A 20,871-nucleotide genomic window follows, 5' to 3' on the forward strand; every position below is an offset into this window, starting at 1 on the left:
TGCTAGGTTAATGGGCCTAAGAATAAGGCCTAAATATAAATAACAATTTGGCCTAATTATTCATAGGGAATCCAGCTCCGGCTGACAGGGCTCAAATTATGGAGATCTTCCAGAGTGACTGCGTATATCTGCAAAAATATACATTTCTTTAAGTTGCAATCGCCTGACATAATAGCACCATTTATCCCATGTCTATGGCATTTGCAACAAACCTAGGCAATGCAAATCACACCTTTTCATTACATGGGTCGGGGTAATTGCAGACTTCTGATGGGAAGACTGCACGAATCAGCTCCTTTAACTCGGCTGGATAGATGTATGTTGGCTTACAATTCTCATCTGTGCAGCCAACTCTGTAGAGACGCTGAGCAAAATTACCCGGACAATGATTAAATTGTCAGCATAATCTCTTGACTTATTCAACACAATCTGCATAATGATTAAGACTAACCAGCTGACGCTGAATGAACCTGTATGCTGATCTTCGCCTCGCGCGGTCGGTCTTCAGTCTCCCTGCGGCCCTCAGCAAAGGAGCCAGCCACAAGGGCATGCTAGGCAGTAGCAGGCAGAATTACAAATGGTTTGGTCTGTGACCCTCATCAAAAAGATATGCAAGAACGGTATAACTACACAAAAAGAAGGCGTGACAATGCTATAGATCAAAAAGCATACACTGGTACTTAACAGGCCTAATGGCTGAATATGCGGACCAATATTAAATAATGCTACATGCAAAATGGTAGTTTCGTTACCTAGAAGCACGGCAGAGATCCATGTACATATCCATACTTCTGCTCCAACAACAAGGTGTAATGGCTAGATAATATTTGCTAATTTCTGGCTATAAAGGGGTAATGACACCCTTGCTTGCATGGATTGCCACCCCAGTCTTCACTACAGCCTGTTGTAATACCAGTGCAACAACTGAGCGTTCATTGAAAAGGACTAGACACCAACATCTCAACACAATACAACTCACATGTCGATTAACATCAACAATTTATTTTATTGGACAGACATAAACATGATGTAGTGTAACTATCAAAATAATTTTACTCAGCAATACAAAGGCACCATTTTATATTATTTTCTAAAGTGGCAGATTAATCACATTTCCATCTTATTCATTTCCCTTCCTTTGCAGACCATTCCTTGTACCCTCCAACAAAGTTACGAGCCCTGTAAATGGGGAAAAAAGAGGGTACAATATATTATTAAATAGAACATACTGTTTGTTGCTCACTGCTTACGGATGAGTGAAATGCTGAAGACAAATTCCTATGTGGGTATTGCACTGTCCACTAAAACACTATTCACTCTTACAAAAACATTAGCTGAAAAATAGGCCTACATTAATGCACAAAACTGAACTTCAAATTATTACTTATTCATATTCAACTTAACTTTGGTAAGATATTCAGTAGTATATGCCTGCAACTACTCTAAGCAAGAATACAGTTTCACAATTTTCTGGAGATTTCACTAAAGTGTGTACCGGTATTCATTCCAGACCTATGGTACTAAAATGTATATTGAATTTTGTGCCATGAGAACATTGCTTAAATAAAAACAGCTTGCTTGAGCAATGCAATCTCATATCACCAAGGCCTTCAATGGCTGAGTGAGTGAATGTGAGTCATCTTTCAAAATAGCAATATTTAATCTTAGCCACCTCTTTCTTCACTGAGGCTATCACTTTGCTATTGATCTTGTCTGAGGTCACTGCAGATAATCACACTGTACTGCTGGACACAGTGCTGAGAAAAAAGTATTGGCCACCCTTACCGATTTGGTCTATTTTTGCATATTTGTCACACTTGTGATGTGATGAAGTGATGTTTAGATTCAGTAAGGTTGGCAGTAATAATACTTCGGTGTGTCTAGTGAGGTAGTGATGACCCAATTGTCAATCAATCAATTTGGTTAATTAGTTAATTTAGTAAGGGGGTGATTACTTTTTCACATAGGGCCAAGTAGGGTTTGATAGCTTTTTTCCCTTCAATAAATGAAATTCATTTAAAAATAACATTTTGTGTTGTGTTTGTGTACTCTGGTTATCTTTGAGTAATATTAAAATTAGATTGGTTATCTGAAACATTTCAGTGTGACAAATATGCAAAAACAGGAGAAATCAGGAAGGGGGCAAATTATTTTTCACAGCACTGTAAATTAAGTTCATACTTTTCGAATCCAAGGCTTCTGGCCTTCTGTGTGGCTGTTGCCCCACGACGGCCCATCTGACAGTGGAAGATGAGGCTAGGGGAGTCGAGAGGGGGCTTCGGAGTGCCAAACTTCTGCTGGAATGCTGCTGCATCCAGAGTCATGTCATTTTCTACCTGGTCCACTGCAAATGAGGAAACAACGCACAAAAGAATAATGATAAAAAAAACAATTTCCATGTTTGCATGTTTTATTTTTTATCACAGAGGCAACTTTATGGTTTTGATATAACCCAAGTATGTGCAGGCGTTTCACTTTGTTTGCAGAAGACATGTTTAGCCTAATTACAAATAAACAATAGGCTACAAATTCAATCCCAAATGCACTGTTGCTTTCTTTACAACTTGCATATTCTTAGAAGCTTATTGTGTAGGAGAAACTATTTGTAGAAATGAATAGATAGAAACTACTGGCGAAATTATGAACCTGGTATATGAATGGACCCTGGAATGCGTCCTCGATCAACCTCCTCTTTGGAACGAACGTCAACCAGCAGGAGTTCTTTGCACTGCTCCATCAGGTCTTTGAGCTCGCTGTAAGAGATTTCTGAAAACACACACAAAAGGCTGAAATCTACAGCATAGACGGCCATGCTGTCGAAATATTGTTTGTAGCCTATAGATTCCCTTGTATGTCTTTTTTGGAACACATCGACAGGATTTGTATGAAGGAAATCATATCATATAAGCACATTATATTCCATGTCAGTAATGTACGAACGGAAAAAAACAGAGATGTGTTACTCATTAAGATCATGCCATGCCAGCTCAGTTCTCTAGAGAGAAACTCTAACGTTAATGAACTGTTGCTAAACTACTGTAACTGTGGTTTGGCAGGTAGCCTACAGATTCCATGACTAGTAAGTCAGGTTTAAAATGGATTTAAACGTCTTACCTGCACCTGCCATGCTGTTTCACGGTGGACGACTTGGGGTAAATGAAGTACTGGTCAGAGAAGGCGGACCAGAGTTAGAACTAGACAGAACTACTTCCTCGTCCACTGTCCAAAGCAAACAACCCTCGATTGCTAACTGATTGTTTAGCGCTCTGCTTAAAAGCTTCACCATTGGTTCACATTAGTATGACATCACTACATAGAGACCAATGGAGAGTCATGTTGCACACTTCCTGTTACTGTTGTTTTTGTCTCCATCTTTACTTCACACACGTGGGAACGGTCTTAGCTCACAGAAAAGAAATTTAGGAGTGCACAGCTAAAACAATTTTAGTGCATTACTTTGATACAAGAGGGCTGAGACAATGCAGCTTTGCAGTGTTTGTAGCGGCCAGGTGCCGAAATATCGGTGCCCAACATGTCTCGTCAGATAGTGAGTAGTCTAACATGATCATTACTGTGACAAGGCTTTATCGACTGTTATACATCTAACGTTAATGAGTGCAATGCATCTACAATGCATCTTACTTTCATAATGAACCTGTCTTAGTTTTGATTTCTCATGTTCACAAATATTTTTGATATGTGTTGCCTGTGTGTGAGAAGATTTCCTGAGGGAAGGAGAGAGAGAAAACGGTGTATTAGAGATCATGTTAGATCCTTAGGAATCGATTTTCAAACGGCACTGTAAGCTTTCACTGTACGATAAGCGAAATATATAATTCTAACGTATTTGATACGTATCTGATAAGCCCTTTGATAGCCTAGTCTGGCTATGAAAGCCCCTCTTTTAGCTGTAGCTTTTACTAGTGTTAGAGTTAGGGTGTCATATAGTATACACTATACTGTTATTACCCTCATCATTATGTTCAAAATGTATGACCCTTTTCTATTTTTTACTTTTCAGTTGTTCCCTCAATTGCTTCAAGACACACAAGGGTGAGTCCACATGAGGTTTTGAGCCATGTAAAAATGGACATTGAGCTCAACACGTTCCACAGCAAGAGTATCTCTGGGTTGACATTCACAACACTAAAAATGTAGTCCATGATAAATGTTTTCTTCACTCATAATGGTGTTACTTTCTTTTACACAGATAGCTGTGAGCCTGTGAAGCGAAAGGAGTCCAAACGTGATCAAAATCAGCCACATACTGCTGGTAACTTATAAAGAAATGTTATCTTTATTCAATTTCAGCTTTTAGCATAATATCTTAAATATTAAGTCTACCCATTTATTTTAGCCAGAGAACCGTGGACACCAGACGATCTCCTGGATGAAGATGACCGGAGTGATATGGTTTCTGCAGACATACTTCAGAAACTTGGTAAAGAAACTACCATATTTCCCCCGCATATATTTAGTGCCAACCGGGTTGTGTTAACAGCTTTGAATGAACGCTCAACAACGCTGCAAAATGCGTATAATCTGAATGTGTTACTCTTAAGTCTTTCTTTTTAATGGCAGCATGAAGAGGGCTTCTCTCTGAATTATCTCTCTGGGTGGCTTTGCCTGCTATTGCGGCTGCTCTACTGCAGATCACAGCTTTGCTTGATCAGTCAGCTACATTTTATGGATTGATCTGGTCAATACCCTAATTACACAGTTGAAATATCCCAGGGAGTCGAGGGTGGTAACTCTTGCCAAAATGAATCTCCATGATGGCTGGCAGCAATGCATTCTGCTTAACAAAAGCGGCTTCAACTTTTATGTATTCACCGCGAGTTAATGGACAAATAGCCACTGATCAATGAAAGCTGTTGCATCGTATGAGAGAACCGAGCAGGTAACCTTTCTAATTATGTACTAATGATTAGTGTGCAACGTAACGGTGTCCCCTGAGCTATCTGTGAGCACCCAGAAGGCCATAGATCTTTTAGTATTAGCATGGCATTTGCTTGTCTGATGTGACTTTCAGTAGGACTGTGGCTTCTGAAGTTAATTGGGAATATTTCATCAGCTCAGGCTTGGTTATTTCTGCCGTATGACAAGCTCAGATGAACTCACAATTTTGACAGGTGATTATGAAATGCCTGGACTACGGTGTCATGTCTCTGTTGCTTATCCTGCCACGCAAGTGCCTTGCATCGTTGTGTGTTTTAGCTGAGATGACGTGGAAGAATGACACTTTGTTTCTCTTCGGAACAGGTGAGTCAGAGGATCTTAAAGACTTGCTGCGGAACCCCCATCTCAGACAACTCCTGGTTGCCGTGGATACTGCAGGGAGCAAGGTGGACGTTATGAAGACGGCTATGCAGGAGCCTTTGTTTGTGGAATTTGCTGACCAGTGCTTGAGAATTGTTGAACCCACGGACATAGAGGACGACTGATCAGAAAGAGGATTGTTCTTTTCAAGACTTTCTCAATTATTCGGAAGACACCAGCTGCCCCTGTTGGTTGACCTGCATGAACTCCTCGCAATCTCTTCCCTAACAGTGTAGACATGTTTAAATTGTCAATTATTCTCTGAAGCTCTAACTGGCCATGAAAGCATCAACCGGTCTGTCCTGTAGCCATGGTGAAAAGAATTATGAATTAACTATGCTGACACCATCAGGTAAAACATTCAAACATAATGGCCAGAGACTACAGTATATCAGTGTAATTACAGTCTGTGTACCTGTGCCTCTGTGAAAAGTTGTTTCATTTCACTGTTTGGCTGCTTATTGGGTTTGTGTGCCTCTTTTAAATTCTACACATGGTGTTCCCATCAGGTGCTTCATCCACTGTCTGATTAAACTGTGTTGTTCTCAGCAAACACACACCGGCTTAGTTTAACTGCATTGCTAAGCTGTCTGAGCGGTCTTGGTTATTCTCTGGGAGAATCCTCATCTGCGCTCGTATGAGTCATACGTCTTGTCTTCAGGCTGCCACTGAAGCGTTGTGAAATGGCCTTTTTTATTGTATCATTCATTTCACGGAATTGGTTCTCTGACCTTGTCCAGATTGTTTTGTTTATGAAATAAAGTAAAATAAAGTAAGACTGTAAAAGTGTTATGTGAAGAGCACCTTACTTCTTCACTTACATAATCACACTGCCCCCCCCCCCCCTTCTCTGAGAAGTGCAATCCTATAACTTATAGGGCTATATGGTTTTCATATATGGATTAAACCTAGTCCTGGACTAAATCAAGAGATGTTATTTGTCATTTGTACATGCACAGACAGTGCGATAGGATGTTTTGTGCAAAGCTCAAAAGTGAAACATTCAAAGAAATTAAAGTGAATAATACATAGAGAATAAATAAAAACGTACACTACTCACAAAAAGTTAGGGATATCTGGCTTTCAGGCAAAATGTAATGTCTCAGTACATAAAGTACTGAAACATTGAACTGCTCAACATGCACAGTCAAAAGTTTAGAGAAAACCACATTAGGTTCACCTGTATAGGTTACAGTGGATTTTAGGTTCATCCTGAAATTTCACCCAAAAGCCAAATATCTCTTGACTTTTTGTGAGTAGTATAAAAGCCCTAATTTGGCTCTGTGCCCCTGGGTAATATGAGAGGAAAGTCCATTTAATTCATTTGAGAATATGGCATGTGTTGGTTCAAGTGACATACTTATTGCCTGCTCTGTCTGATCATTTGTCTGAGTGTGGCTGGATAAAAACTATTTTAACAAACAACAACATGCTCTCTGTGTGCTGATTCTGTCTGGTCTGCTGTGTCTTAGGTCGTATGTTGAGTGGTTGTGTCTGAGCAGACGATGAGCAGGGTGCTGTGTCTCTGAGGATGCTCTGTGCTTTTTTCATGCAGTGTTGTGTGTAGGGTGTCCATGGATGGGAGGGTGGCACCTATGATTTTCTCTGCAGTCTAGAGAAGGGCCGTCCTCTCTGCCTGGGTGGTATTCCCATACCAGTGATGCCATTCGTGAGAATGGTTTTTAAGAGTCACTGTAGGTTAGTGTAAGGGGGCTGAAAACTTCAATGAAAATCTTCAGACTAAAGGCCCGTGCATCAAACGAGACTGTTCAAAACTAGGAAATTCGTCCTTGGTGTGTGCAGATTAATTAGAATACATGTGTTTAATAGCCTGCATAATTTCATGTGAATATTTAGTCTGAAAAATTGGAGTCTGTGTGTAGTCTGAACTGGACATGATGTAGGTATACTGTTCAAAGTCTTCCACACCTGAACCGTCCGTGATAATCCCAAGCAGATACAGACACAACATGTACTTTTTAACTTTTAAATACTTAATACTTTGTTGTTTATGGTCTATAACAAAATCCACATTGTACATGATTAGTAGGGAGAAATCGGGATGAGAAACAAACAAGACAGATCAATGAGGAATGAAGTAAACAATTACTTTTTATTGATAAGGTCTCAGAAGAGTCTCCAGTAAGTGTAAGAATCGTCCTTCAATACTGATTTGGTACATCTTGACATCCATAATGAGGCTCTTCACAGTGGACAGAATCCATGTCTACGGTTTTGGGATCTAGAACAGCGACATTTTCTCTGCGTTTAGAAAGGAAACTAAAACAAATGAAACCCCAAAAAAATAAAAACATCAAACTCGGGATCGATATTGTATAGCTCAGGGAGGTTGGTGTGTCACAAAATTCTAGAGTAATAATACCAGCTATAGGTTTGCACATAACAAGCCACTTCCCATTAGAAATATAAAACTTGATATTATGAACATTACTCTAGTGTGCTGCAGAAAGGTAAGTCTATACACTGTACATACAGATCTATCTCGAAAAACAAGTTTCACAGTTTTAAACTTTATTTAAAGTATAAACCATTTTTTAAAACACTTTACATAAATTACTTTTTTGTCTGTGACTATAATTTGCCTATGAGCAAATCAAACTTAATATAAAAACTTAATGAACATTTCTTACATATATTACAAAATAAAATAAACTCATTCACCGATGCGCAGGATTTGCAATAAAATTGGTGACTCTTGTGATTGTCATAGAGTACTACTACTACTAATAAATAAATTAAAAAACAATAAAATAAAATAAATAGCTTCTGGTAATTGTAATTTCTATCTGGATAAATTGCTAGTGTATGTGTGTGTGTGTTTGTGTTTTTTTTCTCCCAAGTTCTCTGTACAGAAGTGCTCTGGTGAAGATCTCACGATTCTACCGCGACAGACAAACAAACTATCGCTTATAGAGTACACCCTGAACTTCAGTGCTAGCTGACACAATGTTAACTTTTTTCTTCCTAATTCAAAATGAACAAACGTCTGACATTATGTACTGCAAATATAGCCATCATTTTTTTTTATTATTATTATTATTTCTTTCTAAAAAGCTCTGTCGCTGTTTTCCTTGACTATTTTTTTTTTACTTATTTTTCAATTTTATTCCTAAAGGAAAAACAAAAGGTTTGTTCTTGGTGGGCCGCAGCAGTTGACAGTTCTGTTGTTGTGAAAGTCAGGCCTGAGTCTGTTGTTCCATCTTCCTCATCTTTTGTTGTTGTTGTTGTTGTTGATAACTTTCTCGTTCATTTGCAGATTTGTACATACAGACTGGCTTTTACAGCAGTTCTGGAGTATTCCTTCTGATCTGTAGGAGCCAAGGTCATGCCGAAACTCACCACATCCACCAACATCCTTGTGATGACCCAAAAAATATGGGCAAAAAATATCAATTCTTTTTTAAAAAGGGGATTCTTCATTTTAAGCAACAGTTGTGTCTGTTTTTTTTTCCTTTCAACGTTCATCAGTAGTTTTTTTTTCGAGTCCATTTTGTTGAAAAAAAGTCTTTTAAGTTTCCACTTCAACTTTTTTTTTTTTTGCCAGTGGCAGTAATTATAAGTGTTCATTAAGAGTTCTTCTTCTTAAAAGTCCCTGCAGCAATCAGAGTGTTACCCCATTTGTTTGTTTATTCTCCGTGGGAGAGGAGGGGTACGTAGTAAAGGACAGGGGTGAGAAGGAAAGGAGGAGAAGTTGATAGTGAGAGTGGAATGCAGAGAGAGAGAGAGAGAGAGAAAGAGAGAAAGAGGGGGACAGAGAACGGAGTATGAGAATGAGAGAGAAAGAGCAAGAGGAGAGGAGAGAAAGCAAGAAATAGCTAAAAGTAAAGGAGCATTTCTCAAGTCTGTTGGGCTGTTACCTCTTCCCCATCTCATTCTGTCTCAGGAACTGGATGTTGGTGCTGCTGTCGGCCAGCTGCGGGTACTGCTCCACGGGCAGCACGTAGTAGCCGTCGTAGCCCTGCACCTTGCCCGCGGGCGACAGCAGCTGCTGCCGCTCGCCCTCTGTCCAAAGCCGGCTGCCCTCCTTGCTGTCCCGCGCCCGCTGCTGCTCCCGCGCCCACGCGCCCGCCAGCGCCCTCTGCCGCGCCAGCTCCAGCAGCCGGGCGCGCTCCTCGTCCACCGCGTCGGCGGCCAGGCCGTAGCGCACGCTGAGGGCGAGCGCGGGCACGCGGAACTCCACGGTGACGCCGCGGCGCGAGCGCCCGCTGACCGTGACGTTGACGCCGCTCTCCAGCGCCTTGCGCCCGTTGGTCAGGCCCAGGGCCAGCAGGTCGCCGTCGGCCGAGCCCACCTTGACGAAGAAGTGGCAGTCGCGGCCGTCCTGCGTGTAGTGCGTGCCGTCCAGGTAGACGGCGTTGTTGAGCACCAGCGCCACCTTGCGGCTGTCCTCGCTCGCCATGCTGGAGGTGCCCGCCACCACGCGGCCCTCCTTGACCGCCAGCATCATGCCGCGGCCGATGATGGGCGTGCTGGTGCCGAACCAGTGGCCCGGCCGGTCACGCCTGCCCCGACGCTCCTTGTTCAGCAGCTTGCCCTCCAGAGCCATGAAGGCCTGGTTATGCCTCTCTGCTGCCTGCTGCACCCCAGTGATCAGCTGTGGAAGACAAAGGCAAGGGAATAATATTGCAGGGCTCATGGAAGTTCACTGGAGTAATATTGCAGGGCTCATGGAAGTTCACTGGAATAATATTGCAGGGCTCATGGAAGTTCACTGGAACAATACAGCAGTGCTCATGGAAGTTCACTGGAATAATATAGCAGGGCTCATGGAAGTTCACTAGAATAATACAGCAGTGCTCATGGAAGTTCACTGGAATTATATAGCAGTGCTCATGGAAGTTCACATTCATTCATTCATTCATTCATCCATCCATCCATTCATTCATGATTGTGTTTGTGCAGGCGGTGCTGTTACTGAAACCCACCTGGCCGTTCTCGGCATCCTGGCTGGCCAGTAATTCATACGGTGGATCCACAAAGTACTGAGTATGTTTGGGGAAACCAGCAATGATGTTACTGAGCTGGAAACCAAACATTACCAACCAGCTCTTCACATCTGTAAGACAGAGGGGAATGATATCGATAAAGTACAGGTGTATGATTGCAAATTTATAATATTTATCACACACTCTTAAAATGTGTTATCCCTATTTGGACACAGAGATTAAGTGTTAAAAACAACGCTTGTGTTGTGCTGTTTTCAACACATTCATTTTAAGAGTGTGTGGTTGCATAAATATAACCTGAAATAATATTCTAATGAAACAATCTCCATAAGGTACTATGAAATAGTTCAAATAAAAGGCCATTTAAAAGGTTATACCTGTGACATAGTTCTTGGTGTCCAACATGTCGCTGAGGGGGTTGTTGTTCTTGAACATGTAGAGGTTGAACGGCGCCAGCTCCTTGCCGATCTTCTGCCAGATGCCGTAGTCCGGCGAGGTCCAGCGGGCGGCCAGCACGTCGTAGTCGCGCTGCGTGAAGTGCACCAGCTTGGTCAGCGGGTCGTAGAGCCCGCCGTGGAAGCCCACCACCAGCTGGAACTCCGGGTTGGAGTCGAGGTAGACCTCGCCGTAGGCCGTGTACTGGACCTGCTTGATCATCTGCCCGTTGCTGCTGAAGACGGCCAGCGGCGTGCCGGTGTTGTCCGAGGCGATGTAGTACTCCTCGCCGCTGCTCACCTCCATGGCGAACAGGTGGCCCTGCAGGTCGTAGTAGAGCGAGGAGATCTCCGAGCTGGAGTGGTTGAAGACGTGCGTGACGCGCGCCGGGTGGGTCAGGTCGGCGTAGAAGAACTGCAGGTGCTGGCCAAGGCTGTTCTTGGACGAGACGCGGCGGCCGAGCCCGTCGTAGCGGTACTGGACGCTCCAGCCGCCGTTGCTGCCGCCGCTGCCGCTGCTGCCGCCGTCCCTGGTGCCCCGGCTGTAGGCGCGCGCCAGCTGGCCCTTGGAGTTGTACTCGAAGACGTCGTTGCCGCGCTGGCCGAGGAAGCCGTCCTCGTCCAGCCGGTACTGGACGTCGCCGAGGCGCGTGATGCGGTCGCGCAGGTCGTAGCGCAGCGGCGTGAGCCGGTTGCTGTTGCCGGGGTTGAGCAGGTGCAGGTTGCCGTTGAGGTCGTAGCTGTAGCGCCAGGTGGCCCAGTCGTTGACCTTGACGCCGCTGAGCTGCCCGTCGCCGTCGTACTCGTAGCGGTACTGTGTGGTGTTGGCGTACGGGCCGATCTTCAGCTCGCGCTTGACCACGCGACCCATGCCGTCGTACTGCACCGTCATCCAGTACATGAGCGAGCGGAAGATCTCGTACTGCACCTCCTTGATGCGCCCGTGCGCGTCAAAGTGCTTGCTCAGCGTCATCACCGCCGTGGTGATGATCTGGTTGATGTCGTAGTAGATGACGCCGAACTTGCCGAAGTGCTCGATCTTGCCCGAGATCTCGTCGTAGCGGTACAGGTCGACGGGCAGCGGCGTCTCGCTGATGACCGGCTTCATGCTGGCGATGCGGAAGCTGTTGTCGTGGTACGTGTAGTCGAAGCGCGCGTTCACCATGCCCTCCTCGGAAAAGCGGTAGATCTGCTTGTCCACCAGCGGTCCCACCTTCCGGTAGCGGATGGTGCAGGAGAAGCCGCCGCTCTGCAGGTTGACCATCTTGAGCACGCCGGTCGTCTCGTCGTAGCCGAAGGTGACCGCCGTGCTGTCGTAGAGCACCTCCGACAGCTTGGCCAGCTTGCCGTACCGGTACAGCACTCGCCGCCCGGTGCCCAGGAAGTGGACGGCCTGCGGGCAGCCGTCCTCGCTGAAGTCGTGGATGACCGAGGCGTTGCTCTCGGGCGGGTTGTAGGTGTTGCGGATGTAGCCGATGGAGACGTGCGTGAACATGGTGTGGCGAGCCACGCTGGGCATGGTCACCGCGGTCACTCGGCCCGTGGCGTCGAACTCGAAGATGTACTGCCTCTGGCTCTGAAGCAGCAGCACCATGGACTAGACCAAGACAAACGGGACGAAACAGCATCAGCAATTCTGTGAGTCATCATCATCATCATCATCATCATCAACATCATCATCAACATCATCAGCAGCTGAAGCTCTAAGGTTAAACTCTATTTTTTTCCCCCCAAGCCCAAACATAATTTGGACAATCAGTAGTGACATTAATTACTATAATATCCCCCCAGGGCTCAGACTTGGAGGTCTGTTATTGTTTTTAATGATTGTCTGGACCAAATAACGCATCTGTAGTGATATTTGTGCTATTACTCGGCGTAAGCTGAATATCTTCCCCCCACCACAATTAGATTTGATTTATTGTGACAGGCTGCTCGGCTCAAACTGCTCTTGACGAACGATGTTTATCTCCTAATTGTTTGTCACGGCAGTCAGCAAATAGCCCGCGCTGCTCCCGTTTTTTAATTACCACCCTGTTGGAGCGGCGCATTCATAATCCAAAGCAAAGCGACCCCCCCTCCCCCCACCCAGCTGTACCAGACCTCCAGCACTCCTGCTTTACTAACACAGCTCCATCTTTTTTTGCCATTATCCAAAGGTAGGGTCCCTTCTGGTGAGACAGCGTTGGTATTTGAGCTCCAATCAAATCACGGGCAACCAAATTACACATCTCCCTCCAATGCTACCCACACCCACTGTGTTGATTGGCTGGAATTGTTTATGGCTCATTCCCAAGTCATTTTGTTTGTATACAGTCCTAACACTGCAAACAGAAAACAATCAAAACTTTTTGTGTATACACATTGCTAGGGACGGATAGAGGAGTAATTTGCTAAATTTGACAAAACGAGCGCTGGATTAGAGTCAGGGACTACCCCTTTAAGAACACCACCATAAGAACCCCCTCCATGCCCACTGGGACCCCTCCTTGTCCTCCTTTTATTATTTTATTTAGGCTATTTATTAGCTGTATTAACCTGATGCACCAGTGGTGTGTATTTGTGCTGTATGTGTCTCTTGTGTGTCTTGTATTGATGTCTGTAATCTACTGTAAGTCATCTTATGCTGTGCTGCAATACAAATGGCCTTTTTTAAGGACAATAAAGTTTTCTATCTATCTATCTATCTATCTATCTATCTATCTATCTATCTATCTCACCTTGTCCAGGTAGCTGTAGCTCCACACCTTCCCGTCCACGAAGGAGCGGGAGAGGATGCGGCCCTGGGGGTCGAACTCGGTGCGCTCGCTCATGCTGCCCCGCTGCAGCCCCACCAGCTGGCCAGTGGTGGAGTAGGAGACGTTGACCGGCGCCAGGTTGCTGCTGGGCTGCCAGATGGCCGGTCGGCCCTGGGCGTCGTAGGTGATGCGGAGCGTGAACTTGCGGTGGTCGTCGTACACCTTCTCCGTGCGCGTGTTGCGGTCGAAGTCGATGGAGAGCAGGTTGCGGCCGTGCGCCTACATGAGAGAGACAGATAGAGAGATGGAGAGAATTGGAGAGATGTAGAAAGAGATGGAGAGTATTGGAGAGATGGAGAAAGAGATGGAGAGTATTGGAGAGATTGAGAGAGAGATGGAGGGAGAGAGAGGATGGAGAGGGAGTGATTGAGAGACAGAGAGAGACAGAGAGAGAGGGAGATAGAGAGAGAGGAGTGTTAAAGGTCAGCTGAGATTGCAATGGAGATATAGAGGCAACGTGTTGAATGTGATGCCTTCTTGATATGAGCAGAGGCGTGCCCGAGTCATAGACCTGTTGAACTGGAATGATTTTCAAAGCCTGGGTCAGTAATTCAGGTCTTCGACTTCCTGCTCTATTTTATCTAAATATGCTTTGACCAAAAAACAATTCTGCATTGAAGAAAAAAATTCATGGATTTCACTTACTCACATAAATGTAAATGTTTTGTTTACCCATACAAATATAATATCAAATGTATTTTAAGTATCAAAATAAATGTAAAGATATATGAAGCACAGAGCAAGAGGCACTTTTCCTAATCTTAATCTTTATATCTGTTCCTAATCCTAACTGTTCCTAATCTCAATCTCAATCTTTATATGGGCTCACCCTCAGTTTCCTGCCAAACACGGTCACTTTGCCCTTGGTCAGCTCTTTGCGCAGGCGCCACTCGATGGAGTTGAGGCCGTTGTCCGTGGGCAGCGTGATGTTCCGCCGCCCGATGGTGGGGCTCACCGACCCCGCCAGGATGTGTGGCTCCGTGTGGTAACTGATGCCCATCCCGTTGGCATACATCACCCTCATGGTGCCGTTGTTACACAGCTGATAGGTGTTCCTCACTTGGTCTGCAGAGAGGAATTGTGGGTAGTAGTGGGGGGAAACACGGAAGAAGAGCAGGGATGAGACGACAAGAGATAAAAGCTTTTAGATTCAAAATGAAGTCAACAAAGTTGACCTTGTAACCTTTGCTTACAAAAGATCAGTGGTATTTACATTGCGTGATACCACTCTAATCAGTTTAACCTTTACATCAAGACACAATCTCGGTCTTTGTGCTTGAAGAGCTACCCTGCGTGTGCACACAATAGATAAGCATCTGGCTTCGACACTCTGTGGTCTTCAGAAGGTCTCTGGTTGCTTATGTTCATTGTTTTATAAAATGGTTATCAGATAACGCAGTCTGTCTGGGAGCCAGACTCTTAACAGAGCAGTGAAGATACACCACGTAGAAAAAAAAGCCCCGAGGCACATCACTGAGCTCGCCAAACTTGTCAGATGGAATGTAGTGCTTTTAGAAATCGTGTTTATAAGGATGGTGTCAGGAGGTTCATCTTCTACCCCTTTATGTGGATCATAATAGGAGTGAGAGAGGGCATGAACAACACTGCAGAGAGATGGGGAGGGAGGGAGAGAGAGAGAGAGAGAGAGAGAGAGAGAGGGAGAGGGAGAGAGAAAGATGGTGCTGTTGTGTGTTGCAAAGACAAAGAATGAGCATATATGAGGCATAAAAAGAGCCAGGGGTGCAATGTGTTTAACAGAGAGAGGGAGAGGCATAGAGAGAGATAGAGGAAGAGATAAAGAAAGATAGTAAGAATGAAAGAAAGAAAGCCCAAGCTGTTTATAAAGTAACTACCTGACTCTGCTGAAACGCACACACACACACACACACACACACACACACACCTGAGCTCCTGGACAAGGAGTTTCTAAATGACTCAGCTTGCGCTAGCCGAATAGCGTTCCCACTTTACAGCCCCCTGGGCTCATCTATCCATAAATCCTCAAACCTGGTCCCCCTTTTTCCACTCCTCCTCTTTTTTTCTCTTCATCCTCCCCTCCAGCTTCCGTGATGTGTAGTTTTACTGAAGGCTGAATTTATTTCTTCTATAGCCCACCACTGGGGGGTCATCAAATGGTGGAGGAAGAAGTAAAGGGGGGGGGGGGGTCAATATCAGTCTTGTCCTAACACACACACACACACACACACACACACACATCCCTTGCGTTAAACAGGCAAACTGTGCGGAGAGACAGAGTGTGTGGAGACAGACTGGCCAGGAGGGTGTACACAACAGCAGGTAATGAGTTTTGCTCTGATGACATCCATCACAGCCCACAGAGACAGAGAGAGAGAGAGAGAGAGAGAGAGAGAGAGAGAGAGAGAGAGAGAGAGAGAGAGCGAGAGAGAGAGAGAGAGAGAGGTGGGAGGGTAGAGATAGAGAAAGAGAGCAAGAGAGAGAGAGAGAGAGAATGGGACTCATGGGGAGAAAAGAGACAGACAATGTGTTTGGGCCTCACACTCAAATAGACACAGACACACATACACACACACACACACACACTCGGGGGGAGGTGAAAGTGATACGGTGTCAGCAGCTTTTCCTCAGTATGTTCCGGAACCTTTGTGTATGAGTGTGTGTATGTGTGTGTGTGTGTGTGTGTGTGTGTGTGTGTGTGTGTGTGTGTGTGTGTGTGTGTGTGTGTGTTCTGACTGAACCTGAAAGGCTTCGGCTGCTGCTCTCATCACAATAACTTGCCGCACAGTCTGCAAAAATCCTCTAAATAACTCGCACTTCAAAGTGCCGCCTGGCATGTCACATACGGCTCCGTTAAGCATCCATCACAAATCCTTCACCACAACAACCTAATGAGAACCCTTAACAGGATCTTAACACATAAAGGGCTTTCGAAATGATTTGGGATTACACATAATTAATGATAATCTCATCTAGGAGTGTTTACGAATGAGAATGCTCATTAGGTGGCTTGGTGACTGGGCAGAGGCCATGGCACAGACGTATCATTGTGAAACTGGATAATTGTGGGAGAAAGACAGACTGGAGCGGGATGTCGAGTCTAAACGGGCGGCTGTACCACTTATAGCCTTTTAATGTGAAATGCCTTCTTTTTTGTATCGCACGGCACCAGTATTTAAAGACAAACAAGATCAATGATTAATGAATAATGAATAATGACAAATAAACAGATATTTACACGTTGAGAGATTTGTGCATGACTTCTTCTCTCGCTCCTAAGATGATGTATTATGTATATGTATGTCGCTACCCGTCTTGTTTTACCAGTCTATAATTCATTAAAATCTGCTGAGAGATTTCTAGCTGTGCACATGTACTGTAAGATGTACTGTATTGGACTAAACTGCTTCCTGGACAGTAATCGAACACTTTCCCTCTTTCTCAGAACGGCTATGGGAAGAGTAGGCCACCGGTGACCTTGACTGACCTTGTACGACAGTGTAGGACGCCTCCACCGAGGACAGGTTGGTGATGACGGTGACGTCGTCGTCGCGGTTGGAGCTCTCGATGTCGATGTTGATGGAGCGCTCGATCTCGCGGTGCAGGCTCGTGACCATCCCCGTCGGGTAGGTGACGTTGGTCAGCCGGCCCTCGCTGTCGTACCTGGAACGGACACAGACGAACGGGGAGCGGTCACCTCTACTGCTGTGGCGCTGGTCAGGTTTTTTAAATCAGAGAGATCTGGGCCAGAGCTGGCCCACATGAGAGCCAGAACAGAGCCGGGTCAGGGTGTGTTCAACAGCACAGCTGGTATCAGGGCTTGTGTTGACTGGAATTGTAACATTTCGGTGTCCTATTAAAGGCTTGGATCTGGAACACTGAACTAAATGAGACATAGTCTGACATCACTGCATTCTAATTTGTGGGAAAAAAAAAAAAAAACTGAAAAAGTTTAGTTTCAGAGGATATTTTTATAAATGTGTAAATGTGTTCACCCCCTTCCTTGCCTAATTATGATCCTGTGAGTTGCTAGCGACGGGCATGTGGTACGGAAATGTGCTTCACACACACACACGCAGACACACACACACACACACACACACACACACACACAGACAGACACACACACACACACACACACTCACAGGATAAGCTGAGCATATTGGCGACACAGTTTGATTCAGGATTGGAGCGAGCCAGCCAGCACTGCTGGGGATCACATGACAGATAGACGTCTCCCAGGGAGCACGTCTCCATACTGGCGCGACAGGGAAACTCACTCTCTGAAGGCCTCTTTCTCTCCTTCTCTCTCTCCCTCTCTCTCTATCCCTCTCTCTCTCTCTCTCTCTCTCTCCAGGGAGTGATGGTATGGTGTGGAGACACTGTCATTGATCTGTCACCAACTGAAAGATCTCTCTCCAAGGACAGCTGAGTGCTGGGAATAGCCCTTTCGGCGGCGCTCTGCTCACTGGCACCTGGTTACAGTTGAGGAGGCGCGATGGGGGGATGCGCAGTTACACAGACGGACACTAGAGGGCAGCAGCGCTACGCAGATCCTTCCATTAGATCAGGCCAGTTGTCGGAGAAATGAACTTCAAAAAAAGCCTGATTTAGATTCCTTTGGCAGAGTACAGAGGTTTTGAGGAGACAAAACAGCCACCATTAAATATATAAAAATGATCAAAGCAATATAGATTACATTTTACATGACCTCCTCCTGGATGCCTTTGCTTGTCCTGGTTTCTCTCTCGCTCTCTCTCTCTCTCTCTCTCTCTCTCTCTCGTTATCCATCTGTCTGTGATATCATTTTTTTCACTTTACCTTTTCCTCACCTTTGTCGTCTCTCTGACTCTCCTGACGTCTACCTGTCTGTCTGCGGTGTCACTCACTCGGTGTCATTCTGGCTTGAGCTGCGTGCTCTCTGCTAGCTCAGTGCTAGCGCGGGGGAGTGAGGGAGGGAGAGCTCAGAATAGCAGGGCAGGTTCGCCTGAGTCTGAGTGTAGTCAGGCCGTGGGTGGGTGGGTGGCGTCTGAAAGACGAGCAGCGCAGCGCGGCAGCGGCAGAGAGCACTCGATGGATTTGTCTCCGAGCGCACCTGAGTTCAGCAGGTTTGAGGGCCTCGTGCTCATGTGCATGATCTGTGTGGACACGTGTGTGTGCGTGTACGGGTGCTGCTTACTGCTGCTCGCTTAGCAATATTACACACACACACACACACACACATGAATGCAATTCAGTATCCACACACATATAAAGCAAGTTAGTCTAAACACACCCAATGTGACCATGCCCACACACACACACACACACACACACACACACACACACATACACACACAAATGTAAACACATGACACACACAAAGAGGGTTAAGTACACACAGATTACAATGATCACACATAGAGATGTCATGCCCTCACTCACACACACACACACTCACACACACACACACACACACACACACACACACACACACACACACACAGGCGGCCACTCACTCGTAGAAGGTGGTCCACCCCGTCTCGTCGGCCTTGATGGCCAGCAGGCCGGTGCTGCCGCTGTATCCCAGCTGCACGATCTCGCGGTTGAGCGCCGACACGGAGCGCAGGCTGCCGGCCGGGTCCAGCCCCAGCGTCACCACCTGGTTCTCGGGCATGAGCACCAGCCTCAGCAGGCCCGCCGAACCCCCGCCGCCACCGGTGCCACCGCCGCCGCCGCCGCCATCGCGGCGAACGCGCAGCGTGTTGTTGGAGCTGTCGGCGATGGCGGCCAGGAGTCCGTCGGCGCCGTAGGTGAAGTTGTACAGCGGCTCGCCGGTCACCAGGGAGACGGTCTGGACGTGGAGGCCCTCGTCGCTGAAGACGTAGAGCTCCTGCGCTTTGGGCGACGCCACCTCGAAGCGGCCGGCCGGCGTGGGCGTGGGCCGGTTGGGGCGCACGGCGCGGATGCGGATGTTGTAGAGGTCGGCCACGAAGAGCGTGCCGTCGGGCGACACGGCCAGCGAGGCGGGCGAGTTGAGGCTGGCGTCGGGCGCGTAGCCCTCGTCGCCGGCGAAGCAGTTGCAGTTGACGTCGTTCTTGCAGTCGCACTCGGACGCCGCGCCCGCCAGCAGCGAGATCTCGCCGCCCGTCGACACCTGCCGCACGCGGTTCAGCCGCTTCTCGTCCGTCTCGGCCACGTAGAGCGTGCCGTCGTGCGAGATGGCGATGGCCATGGCGCTCTCCAGCGCCGCGTGGATGGCCAGCTTGCTGAGCGAGTAGTCGATGCCCGGCACCTGGCAGTGCATGGGCCGCCCGGCGATGATGCTCACCTGGTGGTTCTCCGTGATGCGCAGGATGACGTTGTTCTCCAGCACGTACAGAGAGTTGTCCATGGGGTTCACCGCCAGGTCTGTGGGCCACTCCAGCCGCACCTGCCAAAGCCACAGTGACACAGCACGTAAGAAATTCAGTGTTATATAATATACTGCTTTTTTATTTACAAAATGTTGAGATAATATATTGGTATACAATGTATCTGCTGCATGACTGTGTAACTCACACTATGTAGTTCTTTTAAAATCATATTTGGATTATCTTTTTAGAAAGGCTTGACCAGGGACTGGGGTTGCGAATTAGCCAACTGGCTAGAAACCTTTTATGCAACACATCAACACATATTGTTTTGTCATATGGGTTTGACTATGATAATTATGTATGTAATAATGTGGGCTGTATTGTACTACTATACTGCTTTTTTATGTGTAATAGGGGTATTAGATATTTCAATTTTTTGAGACATGATTTTGATCATTCTGTTTCCCACATCCATCTTCACTGAGAAAAAAACCTGTGAGAAATATCACTGTTGAGTCAAATAAAATGTCAATTTCAAATATCATCTTGTCAAAGTATTATCTAAAATATTTTATTATTTCCAATATGATCTTGTCACGCCAAACGAGCAGCTAATCTCTCCCACTAATTAGCTTCTTTATTGCGAGTGGTTAATTCTGTGTGAGGTGAGACCATATTTATTTCCGCTGAGTGTTTGGAAACAAACAAAGTGAAGTGTCTCTCTGTGCTGACGGTGTCAGAGATCGGGGGCTGTTGTGGGGAGAGGCGAGGACAGTCGAGTGTGTGTGTAGGGGGCTCTTCTAAACACACACACACACACACACACACACACACACACACACTCACACACACACAAACACACACACACACACGCACACACACGCACACACGCACACACACACACACACACACACTCACACACACACACACACACACACACACACTCACACACACACACACACACTCACACACTCACACAAACACACAGACACACACAGACACCCACACACCACCAAGCCCTCAGTGCTACACAATGCGAATG

General features: G+C 46.1%; 3 protein-coding genes across 5 annotated transcripts in view; 1 reads left to right on the forward strand and 2 right to left on the reverse strand.

The window, feature by feature from the left end:
• Nucleotides 1-986: 986 nt before the first annotated feature.
• Nucleotides 987-3,235, reverse strand: tstd1 (thiosulfate sulfurtransferase like domain containing 1). Its single transcript, XM_062524132.1, has 4 exons — nucleotides 3,115-3,235; nucleotides 2,647-2,766; nucleotides 2,182-2,344; nucleotides 987-1,179 (listed from the first exon to the last, which is right to left on the reverse strand). The coding sequence occupies exons 1-4, from the start codon at nucleotides 3,125-3,127 to the stop codon at nucleotides 1,125-1,127; spliced, it is 351 nt and encodes a 116-aa protein (XP_062380116.1). The 5' UTR covers nucleotides 3,128-3,235; the 3' UTR covers nucleotides 987-1,124.
• A 129-nt stretch (nucleotides 3,236-3,364) lies between these two features.
• On the forward strand, nucleotides 3,365-6,111 carry znhit3 (zinc finger, HIT-type containing 3). Its single transcript, XM_062525131.1, has 5 exons — nucleotides 3,365-3,547; nucleotides 4,022-4,053; nucleotides 4,211-4,273; nucleotides 4,358-4,441; nucleotides 5,263-6,111. Exons 1-5 carry the CDS (start codon nucleotides 3,480-3,482, stop codon nucleotides 5,442-5,444), a joined length of 429 nt encoding a protein of 142 aa, XP_062381115.1. The 5' UTR covers nucleotides 3,365-3,479; the 3' UTR covers nucleotides 5,445-6,111.
• A 1,302-nt stretch (nucleotides 6,112-7,413) lies between these two features.
• Nucleotides 7,414-20,871, reverse strand: part of tenm2a (teneurin transmembrane protein 2a) — a 298,843-nt gene continuing 285,385 nt past the window's right edge. For all 3 annotated transcript variants that reach the window (XM_062524131.1, XM_062524129.1, XM_062524130.1), the window contains 7 exons: nucleotides 18,993-19,906; nucleotides 16,982-17,157; nucleotides 14,348-14,583; nucleotides 13,441-13,737; nucleotides 10,664-12,317; nucleotides 10,266-10,396; nucleotides 7,414-9,934 (listed from right to left, as the gene is read on the reverse strand). In XM_062524131.1, the coding sequence (XP_062380115.1) occupies nucleotides 9,194-9,934; nucleotides 10,266-10,396; nucleotides 10,664-12,317; nucleotides 13,441-13,737; nucleotides 14,348-14,583; nucleotides 16,982-17,157; nucleotides 18,993-19,906 (4,149 nt within the window). In that variant the 3' untranslated portion in view covers nucleotides 7,414-9,193. The remainder of the gene's footprint in view (nucleotides 9,935-10,265; nucleotides 10,397-10,663; nucleotides 12,318-13,440; nucleotides 13,738-14,347; nucleotides 14,584-16,981; nucleotides 17,158-18,992; nucleotides 19,907-20,871) is intronic.

Source organism: Sardina pilchardus, chromosome 21, assembly GCF_963854185.1.
Source record: "Sardina pilchardus chromosome 21, fSarPil1.1, whole genome shotgun sequence".
Lineage (NCBI taxonomy): Eukaryota > Metazoa > Chordata > Actinopteri > Clupeiformes > Clupeidae > Sardina > Sardina pilchardus.